This window comes from Argiope bruennichi, chromosome 2, assembly GCF_947563725.1.
Source record: "Argiope bruennichi chromosome 2, qqArgBrue1.1, whole genome shotgun sequence".
Lineage (NCBI taxonomy): Eukaryota > Metazoa > Arthropoda > Arachnida > Araneae > Araneidae > Argiope > Argiope bruennichi.
The window spans coordinates 92,169,591-92,189,577 of NC_079152.1; the positions used below are offsets into that span (position 1 = coordinate 92,169,591).

Below are 19,987 nucleotides of genomic sequence, written 5' to 3' on the forward strand. Positions count from 1 at the left end.
CCGGCAGACGTTTAAGGGCAATCGAAATGCCGGACGTTCTAGTGCTAAGGAGCATGACTTAATTTTGTTTCTCAAGCTGCATATGTGGTTCAGTTAGATCGATGAATTAGCATATTCAAAATGTATTGGTGCAAAACTGGTGATTTCCTTTCTAAACAGCTGGTGTTTTCTTACTCTAGGTGCTGTCGTTGGGTGCTGATGTTCTTCCTGAGTACAAACTCCAGAAACCACGAGTCCACAAATGGACGATTCTCCACTATTCCCCTTTCAAAGCAGTCTGGGACTGGATTATCTTGCTGCTCGTCATTTACACAGCGATTTTCACGCCCTACGTAGCGGCCTTCCTGTTGAACGAGGAGCGGTTGGACAATGACGGCCCCATCGTGATCATTGATCTTATTGTCGACGTGATGTTCATCATCGACATTCTCATCAATTTCCGTACCACTTACGTCAACTCCAACGACGAAGTAGTCAGCCATCCGGGCAAAATCGCCGTCCACTACTTACGAGGTTGGTTCATCATCGACGTCGTCGCTGCCATACCATTTGATCTCTTGCTGGTTGGGAAGAATTCAGATGAGGTCTGTATGCACACGTGAAGTATTTAGAACTCTTTGATTTCTTTTTTTGGTTTTTGGCATGTTGCATCTCAGTTTTTTGGGTCAGATATCATAACGATGATTTATAGACCGCCATCGACCTTACCAACCGAGTGGTACTTATTTAAATCAAAGACAGGAAACTATCGTCGATCATTTTTAACACGATGAGGGTTAATAATTTGATAAAATAAAACAAAATTATCTTTACCAAAATCTTTTTAAGGTCGGAAGGATCTGGGGTTGAGTGTCTAAAATTATATTTACCAAAATTCACTTCTCTTATAATTACCATATTTTAATACAGGTCAGCTCAATGAAGACTGAAAAAAATTAGATGTGTTTTCTGGTTTAGAGCGTTTTATTTAATTTAATTGAGTGATAGCTAGGCTGCGATACACAATCATTTAAGCATGTACTGGCTAGTAATAGTTTTTAAATGTTTGAAATATTTAAACATTAAAGTAGTACATATTTCTTTATTACTTCAGGAAATAAACAATTTGGATATTATAATAGAGGATATGGAACCACTAGAGATTCAAGTGTTATCCTTATATTTGCCCTAAATTTCTTATATAGAATCCCAGATAAAAAATGTCATTTTCAAGACGCTTTCAGTAAACAACTTATTTGTCTTCATGCCTTTAATAGAGAGCCTTGAAAAACATCTGATATTACTTCCGTCTTTGAAAGATATTCTCTTTGTTTCTCATTACTCAAACAGATCTCAAGACATCGCAAAAGTTGATTCATTCCTTATTTATGATTTTATTTTAGCAAAACATAGCATTCTTCTCTCAGACTTCTTTAAAATATATCTAGAATATTTTCAGATGATGTCTTCTGCTACTATCTAATCTCTTAAGTTTTGCGTGCTATTATGCGCGATGTAAAAATGCTGACGTTTGCCCAATCTGAATTATGATGCTGCATCTTTTTCACGCAAACAAGATGAAGTAAACTACAATAACAATACATAATGCAACCTTCAGCAAAACTAGAATACGTTTGGTTGTTCTTCAGAGCTAGAAAATAATTATTCGAGTCATTTCTCATTCAGCAAATATTCCTTTTTACTATCAAGGGATCAAGAAAGGAATAAATAAAGTATTATTATAAAGCATCCTTTATTCGATTTAAATAAACATATCCACATTTTAATAAAGATGATGCTTTTTGCAGAAAGAACTATTTCATAGCTGCTGTCACTTAAAATTTTTGCTAAATTTTTCTTGTGATGTGAGTTTAAGTAAACATCTCATGTTATTTCCTTCTCTCTACCAGTAATTCTTTATCTTTTATGCATGAGTTACATTCTTATCCTGATTGCTCCTCCTTCCCAGAACTGACTGAACCGCTGATTGGTTGGATTCTAATCGACTTTTTAATAAATTTCTACATTTTTTCCTTTAGTTATTAGTCAGCAGTAGTTTATCTTTTAGTCTTGAGGTTTGTTCATCATATTTGTTTTGATCGTTCTCCAAAATTTGGATCGCCATTGATTGAATGATTGAATTTTCTTCTATTAGAAATGAATCGTTGAGTTGATTGCCTTTTCGTTAAATTTCGTCCTCCTTCATATGATTCTTTTCATTTTATGCCCACCTTAAAAATTAATTAGCTTTTGTACTACCTTTTAGCGAGTATCAAAATTAGAAGATTCGTATCTAAATGTTTTTTTCCTATTATAAACAATTACATATATTAAAGGAAGAGGTCATTTCTGACCGTTAAGAGAATGATTTCTAATTTTAGTTTCATAGATTTATCTTGTTTTTTTATGTAAAATTGCCTCTTATATTATTAATTATAACTTTTTTCCTCTTATTTCGCACACTTCTAAGAAACATTCATTACTTTAAGTAACATCAGATACCAGCTAATAATAACTGGTTTCAAAATATTTTGGCAAATAATTGAAAGCTCTAAATTTTTGGATAATTTTTTTATTGCAATTATAATGGGGTCATCGTAACTTTCATTTGACTTCTCACGATAATTATTTTCTGGTCCTCCAAATAATTTTCTTTGCTAAGCTTCAACTATATAATATTTAAAAAGTGAAATTAATTCTTACATATTCACAATGTACTTCTTTTCTTATAAGACACATTTAATAGCTTCATTTGAAAAAAAGAAAAAAAAGCAAGACGTGTTTTTTACAAAATTTTATGTAATTAAACTTCTTTCAAAATTAGAATAAGACAGACGAGGAAACATCATTACATTTATTAAAAGTTTCTACATATTGTTATGGAAAAATTCGACAAATGGATATAAGGTGAAAAGTCCAACAGGCTCATTAGATAATGGTGTTTTATTCCACGCGAAAACATGAACCCAGGTAACAAAAAATCGAAGTGTACACAAAACAGCACCTGCAAAATCCCCAATACATAGGCAGCAAATCATTCTTAAATAAACTAATGAGCATGAAAGGCGCAGAAAGAAAGAATTGGCGATCAACATTCCAAGGAGAGATGTCACTGAACTGCTCACTTTTCATCACAACTACTTCTACTCTCTATGACCCTTAGCCTTTATTACCTCACGTGAGAGGGCATGGAATGCCTCGTACAAAGGCTGAAACTCGATACCTAATGGAGTTATCGCCAAGATTCTCGAATACTTAGGTTCTTTATTTTTTCGCCAATGATGCCAAGTTTGTTTTCAGGATGGTTGCTAGCAATCATTGACTGTGCATTAGGGTAAACCGAAAATGGCTTTTTTAGATTTTAGTTTGGTAATAGTGCAGAAAAGTTGCCGTTTGGTTTTGAAAACAATATTAAAAAATTTGGATGCAAAAAATTCATTATCTTAAGGTGCCACAAAAAACTTAAAATTTGTAAAAAAATTTGAAAAAAAAAATGGAATTTTTTAAAATTTTTTCTTAGATTTATACTTTGGTAATAGTGCGAAAAAGTTTCCTTTTAGGCTCAAAAATAATATTTAAAAATTTGGTTGCAATATTGCATTATCTTAAGGTGCCGCAAAAACATTGAAATTTGTAAAAAAATTTGAAAAAAAAATGGACATTTTTAAAAAGGGCCTTTAAAAATTTTCTTAGATTTTAGTTTGGCAATAGTTGTAAAAAGTTAGCTTTTAGGTCCAAAAAGAATTTAAAAAAATTCTAGCTCTAATACAATTTCTGCATTTAGCATGATGAGCTTTTATCATTTGTGAAATTCTTTTGCTAGACGCAATGGGAATAGAAGCTCTTGACCATATTTGTTCTATTATAGGAACTAAAGTGTTACATATTTCGCTTACAGAAGGATCCTTCTCTGTAGCAATTTTGAGGTTATGGCTAAGATAACAGTATCACTAGATTCTTCAGTAATGTTCTCCACTTAAAGCAAATCCCTAAATTTCACAAAAATAGAACACTTCGATATTTGTCTTATCTTCACTAATTTAGTCTGAGCCATTTTTACTCACAGCAAAGCGCATAAGCACAAATTAAGAAATTGGTAACGTTAATCAGTTACACAATAGACGTAGGGGAGACGCCAACTCAATTGAACTCGACAAAATTACTGATTTGAAACCAGCTCTGCCCTTGTCACTGAACGCAGACAAATCTCCACCTTTCCTCAATAACAACTGCTCCGGCAACGATTCAATGCCTTGCCAGTGCGATAATAAAGCTGTTTTTATACTTTTATTCATATGAAAATGTGTAATAAAAGCTTTTTATTTCATAATCGAGGCACGCAAAAATCCTTAAAAAAGTTCCAAAAAGTGTGTTTTTATGAAACTTTAACGTCTTTGCGGCATCTTAAAACCTACTTTAATATTTTTCATATTTATAATTTATTTTATCTACACCAAAAGGCAACATTTTCACGCTATTGCAAATTAAAAATCAAAAATGGATTTTTTTCGTTCCACCCTGTGCATCCATTCAGCATCCATAAGAACTATTTCTATAAGCCGTTAAACTAACGGCTTATAGAAGCAATATTACAGATTCATAACAATGTAAGAAGAACATTCCAATTCATTAAGAATATTTCTATTGGCACTTCACACTTTTACGTCTTTCTTTTTCCTCTAGGTATTGGCTAAAATTAATTATTTTGTATTTTTTATGCATTAATAAGAGAATGTTTTTTTAAAGAATTGTTAAATTTATTAATAATTTTTCTGCTACTTAATGCAAATATAAAGGTTCAAATAGGCATTCTACTTTACTAATAAAATAAAGATTGCAAATCATGCAACATTCTTACAAAATACAATCAAAATATATAAATAAATAATTTTGCTTCAACAGTAAAGAAATTTAGAATTTTTAAGAAATCAGAAATCATAAAAGAAACCTTATTCCGCATTTTTGTCACTTAATACTTTACATCCAATTAAGGAATGAGTAGCAGTGTATATATTTTTTTCAAAATCTTTATAGTTTCACTTCCTCATTAAGGGCAACGATTTGTGCACCCGACGATAACTATTTCCTATTTTTGTCGACTAGACCGCTAATGAAGATCTAAATCCACTATGGCCAAAGACATCAAAAGAATGTGTTTGAAGTCTCAGATATTTACGAAGTATTTCTACACATCAAGGAAGACTATTCCAAATGCAGGAATATATATGGGGAAGAATAAATATTCGAATTCAATATTTCAAATATGTTTTCTACATTTTCTCCAATCATGTCTCGTGAAATTGCATATTAGTTTCAAAAGATGATACACGAAAAATGAATTGGTGAGACAGTATATATCCTATTTTGTGAGGATAAGATTTCTGTCCTACATTTCAATAACATGGAATGCAAGGAGCCGCAATTCATTAAAGAATTCTGTAGTATCGATTTAAGGGAGACCTGAAATGGTTTGAAATGAAAGACTCTTTCAAAACGTGCATGTACCAAGTAATTTTGAACTCTGGAGGAATGTTAAAAATTAATAGTTATTAAAACAGTGAAAGGGAAAATGCTACTGATATAAAAAGAATATAAATAAAGACTTTTTTTTATATCTCGAGACACGAATTCATTGGCTGTACAGTGTATAGTTAAAACTAATTCATATTTCTACGAATGATAAAAAAAAGTTAGATAAAAGATTATTGGTGTGAATGACGATTTGTTCTCAATGCATCGTCCACCATCTTAATTTTACAAAAGTCAAATGGGAACCAAATTATTTCAGAACATTAAACATCGTTTTTGAATATATTGATATTTTATATTTGGACCAAGTTCTAATACTATACAAATCTTCGCTTTATTAATTACAAATTCACCTAACGATTCCAATTTCAAACTATATCAAAAATAAATTCTGTTTTCTTATCAAAATATGGAATTTCAAATTCAGTTTCATTTTTCATCATCGTTCTATTCTCAGTTATATTATTTTATCAATTTTTAACATTAAATTTTTAACATTAAAATGTTTTCGTCTACAGCTGGACCTTTTCGACGAAAATAATAATCGACATGGATTTTTTCATTAGGCTTTACAAGTTTAAAGTTATGAAATATAGCTCTCGCTACTTCTTGTTTCTTTGAAACGTCAATAAAGTTTTAATTATAGAAATTAAAGTGTTGGGTAGGCTAGATTTCATTTAATTAACCTTTTATATATATAAAATAGACAATTTATAAAACCTGGTGATGGATTCAAGGTTAACCTATTATGTAGTTACGCTTTTCAGTGGAAATTGCGAATACTGAATTCGAAAATAAGGCAGTTAATTGATTATCAAGAATTAATCTTTAAAGCTATTATTAAATAATGATAATCGAATGATTAATTTATAATACTCAAATGACAGCTTCCATTTTCGAATGTATGCGAGCTACTTCTACTCAAAATTATTGACAGGTATATTTGTTAAATGAAAAATTTATACGATAAATGTCAGCAAATGACTCCTTTGCTATCTTCTTTGATGACTGCATAACTATGGCTGCACTAGGAGTCTTGTTTCAACGGAAGTTTTCAAATTCATCTCATGAATAAATAATGACTGTGTAATTTTCTTGAGTTATGCCTGAAAATTAACAGATAAAAATCATTGGCCAGTAAAATTCCCCTGAATCCGAGCTTCACGTATTTATATGTCAGGACTATCGAGAAGCCAATTTAATAAATCGAATTCCTTATAGGCAATTCAATGATTATTATTTTCTGATTCATTTTCTTATAACTGATTAATCAGATCGAATTACTAATTATTTGATGAACTGACTTTCTAATCATTTCTTTCATTTTTTTCAAAACTGCAATATTTTCAACTTTTCAAACTGCATATATTATTTTTTAAAAAACATTTGCGTATTGATGGCAATTCTTAATATCTATTTCATTCTTATACAGCTTTTCAAATTTTTAGTACACATACAGTTATGTTCATGGCTAACCAGAATTTAAAGAGGACGTTTGAATAACGTTTTTGTTAAGAAAATCTGCCTGTCTTTTTCTATCGTTAATCTCTTACAGAATTTTTAATCATTTATTTTCTCAGGTTGTGAAATGCATAGACAAAAATTAATAGATTTTCTGAACTTAAGTTCAAAATGGTAGACTAAGACAACTGTATAATCCTAAAATCTAACTGGGAATTGGGATGTGTGGACAAATTATGCTTTTAATAAATAAATGATTTTTTATACGAAAAAAGAATAAAATAAATATTTTTAAGAATTTGCGAAAAAAAAATAGAAAGCAATTAAGAATTATAAATATTGTATTGTACAATTTCTTTTACTATTATTTTCTTGAACCTGAATTAGGAAATTTTTGATTTCATAATTCGTCGCTTAGATTCACGTTGATCTTGTAGTAAAGTCATGATTTCGGGAAAAAGAATTCCAAGGTCAAAGCGCATCACGGAAAAATCGCTGTGTAAGCAGGCTTAAGGAACGTTAAATTCGTCAGAACTAAACATCCACTTGCCAGTGTGGTGCGGAAATATGGAGTGGGGGTTGCCACATCAGTTGTCGTTGCAAGTGAAAGTTTCAAGATCCACCTTGAAATAGCCCTAGTGTTGTTTTAAAATGATTTATGATGATTTCAATAAATTAAAACAGGGCGACGGCAAGAGCAATATTATTCAAATTAACCAGTTTTATGGCCAGTTCTTTTTCTTAGTTTTAAATAATGATATTTTAATTAGGATTACTAGAAATGTTTAGGATTAGCTTTAATAGATTTTCTTACAAACAAAAGAATTGTTAGTATTTATATCTACGTGTAATTAGTGCAATGAAGGTATAGCTCAGAATCTTGACGAGGTGAAAATATCGATTAATCAATATCGAAATCGATGCGAAATGGTTTTGATATTTAATTAAATAAGATTAAGTCGTAATTAAACACCTTATTTAATCAAACATTGCTCATAATTTTAATAATAAAAATTATTTCCTTACTGAAACACCTTTTGGCAAATAATTATGATAGTTAAAGTTGGAAATATATTTGTAAAAAATAACTGACCTACATATGAGTTATAAGATTCATAAACAACAGATTCATACTGTTTTTGTTTCCTTTCGAATGCACTTATACATTCAAATGGAGTATTTACAATGGCACATTATGAACGATATATTGGACAAATTTCTTCACAGATGGAATACTGACATAATTTTTATGATTTTAAACTTATTAATTGATTATTTATATATATATAATTAAAAATGATATTTAATTCGTCTGAATTGAACGATTTTATTTATATACCGATTTGTTGGTATTTCTGCAGATTTCTTTATAATGAAGAGAGACGAGACTCTTCATAATTTCATTATGACTTAGAGGAAAATAATAGACGAGATTCAGGAACAGTTATTTAATTATTTCCTAAGTTCCGCATTTCACAAGACAAGACAAGACAAACACGAACACGAAAATGCACGACACTCCTTTAGAAGGATCACGGGAAGCCTTGATGTTAATAAGGAAACGCCATCTGTCGTATCAAAAGGGAAAGTAGTAGAGTTATGTAACCGCTAGAATAACTAATAACCATCCTAAAATGTACTTTTCCTTTTGCAGTGTATATTAAGAACACTCAATAATTCTAACATAATCCATTGCATGATTCTCAAAACGATGAGCTCCGAATTCCTGAAACTCCTTTGTTCAAGGAAGCTGAAATTACTATTATATTTAAATTAGAAAGGTATCCCTAAAGGCAAAATCTTACTCAACTACAAATTGCTCAAAAAGATCCATTTAATCTACTGTTTCCATTACTTTGTATTGATGTCTGTAATCAAAATGTTTTCCATTGAAATGATTGTATATGAAATGAAATGCTTTGAAGTTAAAAATGGTTCCGTTTACATACAAAGATCCATTATCTCGATTGTTTCGAGTGTTTGATATTGTCTCGGAGAGATCTTCATATTAACTGTATGTTTAATTGTGAAGCATTCTGATATATTTGACCATTTTCTTCAATCATTTCAAGATTCGAATTATTGACAAAGCTGCTTTTGTGTTCATAAAAGTAATTGCACTTCCATTTAATTTTAAAGTGAGGTCCATAAAGTTAGAGTAGTCAATATAGAGCTTATTGGACACTTGAATTAAATTTCTATTCTATTAAAACATATTATTACACTCAAAGATGTCCGTATACACTTATTAAGATCTCACTGCAATTTACTATCACTAATTAACCATTCGTAATTAGACTCTTCGTTCTCTTTACTATAAACAGTAAATTACATTCAAAATGAATCTTATTGTTAATAAGCAATATAACTTTTATTGCATTATATAAATTCTAAATTTAAATACAAGAGATGGTTAATATTAAAGAATAACTATTCAGCCCTCGATAGTGGAAAAAGTATAGATATAGTAAGTATTTCTTAATAGAGGCTTTTTCAGAATTTTATTTTTTAAAAAATGAATGAAGCAAAAAAAATTAAGTTTATTTGGATTTTTAAAAAATGTCTCTTTTACTTTTGCTCATTTTCAGTGTATAAACAGAAAATCCCGCATATTGCAATTCTGAAATGCATACCATTTATATTAAACATTTATATAACAGTTAATGTTATAGCTATAGAGAATATAAATATTTTAAATTTTATTATTCGACACTTTTTTTAAAAAATAAGGCAGAGATTAAATTATTCGAAGAAATCTATCTGGTTGTTTTTCCAGCTCACTTGCATTTCAATTAGAAATTCTCTGTTTTATTTTAATCCTTTGTTAAAAAATAACTCTTTCACGTTTGTAAAGTTGAAATTTTGCTATCCATTTTTAAATCATATCTTTATGAGTTAGAAGTCTGACACCTCAATTTCAATATCATATTTAAAATGTGGCGTGTTTATGATTTTAAATATTTTATTTCGATATTCTTAGAAAATAATTCCATATCAATGAATTAATTAGATAAAACTTTGATACCATACAACCAGTACCATGTGACAGCAAGTTTCGGAAAAACTTATCACTGAATTCCATAATAATGATAGAATGATGCTTATGAATGATGCTTATAAGCCATATACATAATTTTATTTATCTAAATCTTGCGAATATTTTGTTCACATTCACAAGACTGGTAGATTTGATAGTAAATAGATGGTAAATAGATAAATTTCAAAATGGTAAAATAGATAGATTTCAAACTGTATTTTTGATTATGAAAAATTCGAGGCTCATCAAAATGTTCAGGTGAAATATTGTCAAGATTTCCATAGTTTTCGGCGGTATTCCTCATATAAGAGAAAGGAAAAAAGCAAAACCAAAAATGATTCAAATATGAATTACTATACAGCGTATTGTTAACTTTGCCTCATTTTAATATCTTCAACAAATTTTATGCCATTTTTCAATGGAAAGAGTTTTAGAAAGTAATGAAAAATCGATAATACATTAAAATTGTAATCTCTTCGACTGTTTTTAAGAGTGTAGTCGCTTTTCCTTAAAGTATTTCAGCTTTATTTTTCAGATTCAGCCTTTTTCAGTTTTCATAATTCATATTTAAAGTCTTCGGTTAAAGGGAACGAAATTAAAAGAACATCTGTCATTTTTTGGTAACGGCACCTTGTTTTTATTTAACTCTAAGGTAATTTAATTCATTTTAGAGTTCGTTTGTAAGTAAAACTCAAACATTTTCCGGGAATTTATCCTCTGTTACGTTCTTTTAGCACAAAATTAATTTAAAAGATCTTTATATCATGTGTATTGTGAAAGTTTTTATCATTATAATTCTAAAAAATGTTGAAGTAGTGTAAAAAACTAAAAAATTAAATCTTTAATTAAAGAAAATTAGTTAATATGAAGTTTTCCAGAGAACTTTCTGTCTCGAAATTTCATTTATTATACTTAATGTTTATTTAATTTTTAAAAATATGAGCTGAGATGTCTAAAAAATGTTTTTTTAGTTAAACTGGATTACATTTTTATGAATTTGCTACAAAATTTTCTCAATGTCTGTATTTATATTAGACTCAAACAGCCGTATATAGAAACATATTTAAAAAAGCAAAATAATCTCTTCGTATAAATAACGCATAATAACTTTTAAGTTATAAGTGGAAAATTAAATTCCATTAGACAATCCATAAATATTTAGAAGTGCATTATAGAGGAGATGTTTTCAGAGCAACATGTTGTGAGGCATCACTGATGCGTTAAATATTGTTCATGTCTGGAGAGTCAGGTGACCAATGAAAGCAATAGAAGTGTCTAGAATGTTTCTAAAGGCACTCGGCTAACATTTTTGAAGTGAGATATCACATTGATCTGTTGAAATTGTCGATATGCATACTGGACATGAATGGGCGATTAATAGGATATTTACTCTCCTATCATTTGTCAGATTCATCTCTTGACAAATCAAAGGTTCCATTTCAAGCTAATTACACATTCCTCATATCATTCCTGAAGTTCCACCAGACTTAAAGTCCCTTGTTGACATATAAAATCCATAGATTCAGGAGTTTATTTCCATTCAAGCACATATCCATCCGCTCTATACAATTAGAAATTATATTAGTCGGATAGGAAATCGTGTTTCGAACCATTAAAAATCCAGTAACAGTTTGGGGATCTCAAGCAAGAAGTAAGCCTTCGTGCCATGCAATCAGAATGGTATGTGGATAGGCTTTCGCTTCCGAAAGTGAACCCTTTGTGCATTGACACTTGCTGATGCTCTAGAATTGAAATCATTTGTAAATTGAAGAAATGTTGCTCGTCTATCTTGTTTTAGGATTCGCTTCAGTTCTTCTTTTTCCGTCCACATTGATGTCGGGGATTCGGCATTTTACAGAATATTCGATATCCGCAATACACTTGTGTAATAGTCGTACTCGATTCATCACTACTTCGAAGATGCTTTGTCTCATCTCTAGTGTGTCGCCTTTAACGTCTCCTTCAAAATCAATAAATCTTTATAACCTGCAATTGCATCAGGAAAAGCAGATCTAACAGCTTAGACAGACCCCTATTATCTTATACAGAGTCCGACACCGGTTGCATAACCTTTTAATTTTGGTATGCACGTCTATACCATTTTTCTTGTTAATCGGTGTAATTCCATCTGAAAAAGTTCTTTAAATACATAATGGATTATATTTTAAGTTGCTTCAGTCAGTAAATGCGTCTTTTTTAAGGTTGTACATTCTATGATTAAATACAGACTCTTTGCTATCAGTCATATTTATTAAAATATTCTTAAAACATTAATATTTCAAATGTTTTAACGTATTTTAAACAAACAAAAAATTTTACTCTTCTGCAAATCGAAATTGATCCAGACATAATGCATTGAATTGTATTATTTTAAACCGATTAAATTTATAAAATTATCAATTATAATATAGAATTAAAAATTAATCACCATTTTTTTTTATAAAATCATCATAAATTTTTACTTAGAGAGAAACATAATGATGCATAATATCATTTTATTTTAAAACTAATATAATAGATTCATAACAAGAAGATTATCTTTAAAGATAAAAAGAGAATATTAACTTTTTTGTCAAAGAATTTTCAGAAGCGTTTGATATTCTAACACACTTTTATGAACTCATAAATTAATTTAAATATAATGTATGTTTATTTTATGAACACATAAAGTAATTTAAATATAATGTATGTTTATTTTATGAACACATAAAGTAATTTAAATATAATGTATGTTTTTTTTATGAGCTAATGAATGCGGTCGCTCAATTTTTTTGAGAGAATAATATTATGACAGTAGAGAAATCATTATTAATTCGCGACTCATTGCATAATCTAGCGTAGGTTCTTCATGAAAAGATAATGTGCATTTTAGAATTCATTAATATAATTGTTAAGCCAATTTTCGCCAAAATATTCAGACTAAAAATAGAGTTGAAACTTGTTGAAACACATAATAATTATCTAGAAACGGAATAAAGATCTAGCTCATTTGTAATTGTCATCTTTGTAGATTGGATGAAAACAAGACACTCACACATACGTTGACTTTGTGGAATCCGCCCTTTTAAACAGATCTGAAGATAGTGATTGATGGCGTGACTCGAATGCCGCATGACTCAAAGAATTTCATTATTAAATTCAGAAAGAGAATTACGGTCAACATTCTTTGGCTTCATAAATTTATTTTTATGACTTTTTTGTCTTTGACAAATCGGCTTGTACGCTAGAAACACCAGTGGCGTTTAATTTAAATTACGTTTCTTATACAGAGAAAAGAAACTCCGTAATCTTTACGGACTTACTTTTGGTAACTCTGTAAAGTCTTGATCTGAATAGTTCTTTGAATAATTTTTTTTTTTTTTTTGAAACTGACGAAAGTAAGTATTTCTAGAAATGAAACTTTTATAGGCATTTCTTATAACCATTCTAGGTTTCGATAATCAATTGATATGACGTCATAATCGCATGATTAATATAACGATGCATTGTCTTCGATTGTACTGCAAAATCATGTCCTAATTCTTCTAACAATTTATGCGTTCAATTTCAAATAAAACTGAAGCTGAGCATTAGATATTACTGTAAATTGAATTTAATCCTGGTTAGTAATCACAAAAAATTACTAGTTCTTTCTAGAAATGCTCTTAAATAACATACAAATTAGATCTATTCATAACAATTCAAATGCATAAAACAAATTTCTTCACCACACCAAATACCATTCTTTCATAATGCAATATGTATACATGCTTCTACTTATATTCATACACACTTGTATAATGTATACTTATGCACATAAGTTGAAGCATATGAAGCATAAGTTGAAGCATATGAAGCATAAGTTGAAGCGTACTTAAGAAACCAGAAGATAGATACTCCGCCCTGCCGAGCTATCCTTTAACAAAATGATAGTCACCACGATAATAGCATGAGAACTTAAGAGGGACAATCAACGAGAAAGGCACAATCCCACCCTCTGGTGATATGTTCCGTCATCGTAATGGCGTTAATTCGATCCCAAACCATTATTGTAGCCTAGAAGAATATATATCCCGCTGTCTTCTGCGCATTTATGGTGCTCCGGGGGAGAGAGGGAATTACAATTAAAATATGTAAAAATACGTTAAAATACGAAAAGAGTTAAAGTTAACTTTCTATACATAAAATATAAAAGTGTATAAAAGTTACAAATATTTTTTGTACGTAAGTTATAGTACATTTTCAAATAAGTAAAAAAGCTTGAACAAAACTTTGAAGTCGAGAAATCATATATAATAAGACTTTGAGTCGACTAATAAACTTAAAAGGATATTTTAATATTTTATGCGTATAAATAAAATATCCCTTTAAGTCTATAGGCGATTATGATTTGGTATGATTTTATATTTAAAAGAATACAATTCAAAAAAAGAAAACTTAATCTTTCCTTTCTCCTAAACATATATTATTTATGTCGATGCTGGTCTGGTCGTAGAAAATGTTAGCTGCCAAAACAGAAAATAGAAATAAGTATTTTGTTTTATTAGAAAAGATAATAAATTTGTTTTAAATAATCAATGGTAAAAGATTTAAAAAAAAAAAAGAAATGGATGTCTGACCCAGAAAAAAATTAGTTGATATGAGTTGATTGATATTTGATTTTTTAAGCCTTAACATATATAATTTCTTTGCATCATTTAATCAGTGACTTGTGCTGCATTTGTAGGTCTTGAAAATGCTGTAAGTGAATGACTGAAAACTGCTTTACTTACTTGATTTCTTTTTTTGCAGAGCATGCTCCCGGAATGATTTGATTAAAAAAAAGGAGCTAGAATTTTGATATGAGAACTCTTGTTTTTCATTTTCATATTGCACTTTTCACTCAGCTTCTTTATTGTTTTTTGATCGTAACGGAACCGCTTTGCGTAAGAAATGCAATGACGCTGCATTTTTTTGCTTGCTAATGTCCAAACAGGACACGAGTTGCCACGAGCTGCAGAAGCACGCTGATTCGTATTCACGATGTGAGGTTACGAAAACGTGATCACAAGAGTACACGTAATCATATAGTGTTATTAGAAAAATGAGTATAGTTATAGTTGTAATAAAACAGTAAATGAAGATTTTGTGTTAGCCCCTTTTCGTATTAAACTCACTGGAGCAAATCTATTGCAGTTTTATCAATTGGATATAACACCGTAATAACATCAAATACGTTTACAAATTTGGAGTTATCATAAAAATTACGAAACATTACATTTCGTTCATTGTAAAGAATTTTCAGACACTAAATATACTAAGGCTTCGAAGATCCAACGATAGTTAATTTTTGAAATTGTTTGTAATGTGCATATTAATATTTCAAAACATTTTGTAACAAAAACTAACAATCTGCATATTAATTCTATTATTAGGAGAAAAGTTGGAACTATTATTTGACTGAACAATTCTAAAAGTTAAAGCTGAAGAAAAGGAAAATTTATAGTTATAAATCTCTGTTCAATTTTTTTTTCAATAACTAATTTATTATATAATATGCTTTAAAAAAACGGACTTTGAACTTTTTATCTTGAGATTCATTGTTATAGTAGTAGAAATAACTACAGGACCTAAATATCAAGCTAAACGCCGTGTTAGTTTAACATTAAGGTCCTGCAGTTTCTATTACTATATTATATTATTCTGTTTATTAGGACGCAGTTAACCTATTTCGAAGATAAAAGACGTTATTGAAAAATACACAAATGAAATTCAAAATTAATACACAAATTAAAAAAAGATAGGTGATGTAATATTTCGTGTATTATTGAAGTCAATATATTATACATTACTGATTTCAGAAATTGAAAGGATTCTTAAAGATATTTTCGAAATGTCGGGACTATTATCTTTATAGATACTAAAATCTTTTTAACAGAACAAATAGTGCCATTTCTGCCAAATAAAAAACTAAAATTACTAAAATCTAATAATTATATTATAATAATATGAAAAATCTGATGCTTTAATTAATTAAAACTTTTAGGGTGAGGACGAATATGTATTTTAAAGCTCTAATTTCTTAATCATGGAAATATATTTTGGCAATAATAACATGGTAAATTTGTAGCTTAAAGTATCATTTGAAATATTTATCCGCTTTGCAATTCCGATTGAATATTTAAACAAATATTGATAATTCATATTAATACAAAACATTAAACAAAACTGCTTATTTTCCAAAAAGGAGAAATCTCTCATCTTATCATTCAATATTTTCTTAGATTTACTTTCCTTGGCATTCTATAGGCGACAGAATGAAATATTAAAGTTGTGCTGTCTGTTTTCACAGAATTCCATAAAATTCAAAAGATTTTCATTTGAAATCCGCAACTTTTTTGGACAAAATTCCAATAACTGTTGCTTAAAACCGAAATCTCAATTATTTTTAAATATGATTGGATCGTCTTTGGGAATACAGGCGCCACAGAGTTATAGCTTAAAGCTTGAAACCTTCTGTCAATTGGAATTTTCATTGACTTTCTATATAATCATCTAAAAATCAGGTTTCTTTGGAATACGACTACTTCCCAAATTTATTTAAGGTTAAGAATTCTTCCCGGAAACCCACCAAACCTGATAATCGACCTTTCCCTCCATAACCTTCGCAGTCCCCTCGGTTGCAGTTAATAGCTGAGCAGAAGAACAAAGGAGCGGAATTTTCCCTTTTAGACTTGCTCAATAGAGTAGGAAAGTGAAAAGGTGCTGAAGTAGATAGTGAAAAGCTGAATATCGCTGACTCATAGCATGTAGTGCGGCATAAGAATTTAATAATAAAATGCAGCATTGTAAGATAATTAAATCGGAAGTTGTTTATAATTAGAAATAATCGGAAGTTATTTATAAATATTTAACTTAAGAATACCGAAGTTCCAATTTCAAAATGTTTTTTTAATGTCTTTCATGATATTTTAAAGGAATGGTTATAATTTTAAGTTAAGAATGTCGTAAGCATTAAATCGGAAGTTGTTTATAAACAGAAATAATCGAAAGTTATTTTATAAATATTTAACTTAAGAATACCAAGGTTGCAATTTCAACATACTTTTGTTTAAATCTTTCATGTTATTTTAAAGAATAATTTTAAGTTAAGAATGTTGTAAGTATTAAATCGGAAGTTATTTATAATCAGAAATAAGCGGAAATTTTCTTATAAATATTTAACTTAAAAATACCAAGATTCCAATTTTAACAAACATTTTTTTATGTCTTTTGTGTTATTTGAAAGGAACTGCTATAATTTTTAAGTTACAATTGTATTGTTTAGTAAATGATAGTTAAAATCGGTTTATACTTCCTGATTATAGTTAACATTTTATGAGTGATTTCATCTTATTAGTATAATTCATTCAAAACACTTGAAAATTTCATAGGTTTTGAAAATATATTTCCCATAGCAATTTTCGTTTGAGAGAGTATTTTATTTATCATTCGTTAAATAAAATACTCTGCATTTCCTTCTAATTATATCTTTGGGAGATATTGTAACTTTAAATATCTTCTAAAAAACTTTTGCCGGATAAAGCAAGGGAAACTTTTCTGTTAGCACTGTCTTTTAAAGACCTAATTGGAACTTTTATATTTAAATCATTAAAAAAAATTCATAAAATTGATTGAAATTTTAAAATTGAAAACCATTTTAAAGGTTGAAATGTTTTTTAGTACATTTGTATTATTGTAGTGAAATATAGCCAGTCTCATCTTCATTGAAAGAAAAAAAAATCACTTCACTAACTTTAGATTTAAAAAAATGTAGTATATAGATTCCATTCAGCCTTCATATTCAATTATTATTATAAAAACAGTATAGTTGTAGTTTGCTTATAAAATTTGATAGATAGCTTCGCTTTGCTCACGGCAATTAGCACGCTGCACTTACTAATAATTGGCTCAAGACAAAGGCAACTCTTTTTATGCAAGTTGAAAATATTTTGTACTACAAGTGAATTTAAGGTCTCTTGAAATTCTGACAAAAGCAATTGTAAAATGTTGGAATATTTAAAAAGAAAATGGCATTACTTTCTAAATACATTTATTTGAATAAATTAAAATTTTATACTTTGAAAAATTTATTTCAAATTTAATAACAATCATTTCAGTCATAATTAAACTTACTTCAATCGATCGAATATCCAGTTAACCAATAAAAAAAAGAATATTTTGTAAACAAAATCGTGTATTTTGTGCAATTTATTTTTATACATTATTTTAAATGTAATCAGTGATTGATAAGAACCCAAATGAATTTACTTCCAATTATTTAAAAAATTTCTAATCCAGCAAAGGATTGTTTGAATCTGTTTTAATAAATAGATTATTTAAATTTGAGATAGATTACTTTAATAGATTAATGAAACTTGTTTTAAATTATTCATTTTAATTCCCATAAATTGTATTTAAAATTTGAAACCAAAATAAACATGTTGTTGAATTTTACAATTAACAACTGATTTTCATTAAAATTTCTATGTAAAAGAAACGCATTTCAATTGAATAAGCTCCTGAATTTAATGAGTAGAAAATAATTGTTTAGAAAAATTGAGTATAATTTCTTTTTAAATATAGTAGGCTCTGAATAACAGCTAAGAAGCACAAGCGTATTTTTAAAAAAAATATAACAAGAGCAGAACAAAAGAAATTATGTATGATTTGTTAGGACAATTTATTGAAAACAGTTCAAAAATCATGCAGTTGCTCAATAAGAAGTAAGAAAACTATGTACGTATGATTCATCAAACAAATCAATTTCTAAAATTTGTTTCATTGGAAGTTGTAGCTGCTTTTTCAAAATTAATTAATTTTCCATCGTAAGCGAAACAACCACATACGAATCAATTATTCCAAACTCTATTTGATATTCTTTAGAACTTCCTTAGTAAATGCCCTGACAAGAAAATTTTGAAAAAGAAAAGAAAGGAAAAAGCTAACCAATTCGAAATTAAATTTAACACTAATGTAGTTAACAAAACCACATTATGATTTCAAACTCGATACTTTATTTTTTGGCAGAGTTACTTATTTTAATTCTTTTTCAAATGAAAAGTTGCTGTTTTAGTAATAGTAAAAATTGAATGTTTTGAACCAAGTAAGAAAAAGACAGCATATTACATTTCCACATAAATAGGGCAATTTGAATCTTTACAATTATAACGGCCATAGAAACATTTATTATTATTAGAACATTCAAAGAACTAGTTCGTCAAGAAGACTATTAACCAAATATTTTGGATTTATAAATAGGCAGGAATAACAAGATTGCTTCTCTAGGAACTTATTGGGACAAGCGAGCAGTTTCTATAGTTCTATTAAACCCATTAAAACTTCCGGGTATTTTATACAGCCTTTCGAAATAAAAGGAAGCAGAACCTTTCAAAAAGAAACCTTTATAGTACTTCCCTTTGATGCAGAAAATCGATAGCTGCAGACCTTTTTCACAATATCAAATAAAGTATTTTTAGACAGAAGCAGTCAATGCCATATCTTTTAATGAATCTTCATCACTAACAAGTTCAATCACAAGAATCAAGAACTTCTTGTCTTTTTTCAAAAACAAGTTGCTAAATTCGATTTCAGCCCATCTTTCTAATTTAATATCGAGTGCGAAACACAAAAGATCGAGAAAATCAAATAAAGAAAAGAAAAACAGATACAGTGACCAAAATAGCTTGCGTGATGTCAAGTTGTTAATTTTTTTAATTTTAATTTACAATCAAGCATAAACTAAAAAAGAAAAAAAATGAAATTATTTGATAGCGATTCATATTTAGTATAAATTTTAGAGTAAATTTAAAATTATATTTTCTGGGTAATTTATAGGTCTGTATATCCATGCATTGGTTCATTGGTTTCTTCCTTTAGAGTTTTTTAATACACATGTTTCATTTATGTCTAGCCGGTATGACTTAATATAAATGGTAATTTCTTATTTAATAACTGTGGGAAACTTCAGTGTAAGACAGTTTA

General features: G+C 28.9%; 1 protein-coding gene across 1 annotated transcript in view; it reads left to right on the plus strand.

The window, feature by feature from the left end:
* LOC129960749 (potassium voltage-gated channel subfamily H member 2-like) overlaps positions 1-19,987 on the plus strand; it is a 631,583-nt gene that overhangs the window by 536,727 nt on the left and 74,869 nt on the right. The window contains exon 8 of the mRNA XM_056074363.1: positions 180-584. Coding sequence (XP_055930338.1) covers positions 180-584 — 405 coding nt within the window. The remainder of the gene's footprint in view (positions 1-179; positions 585-19,987) is intronic.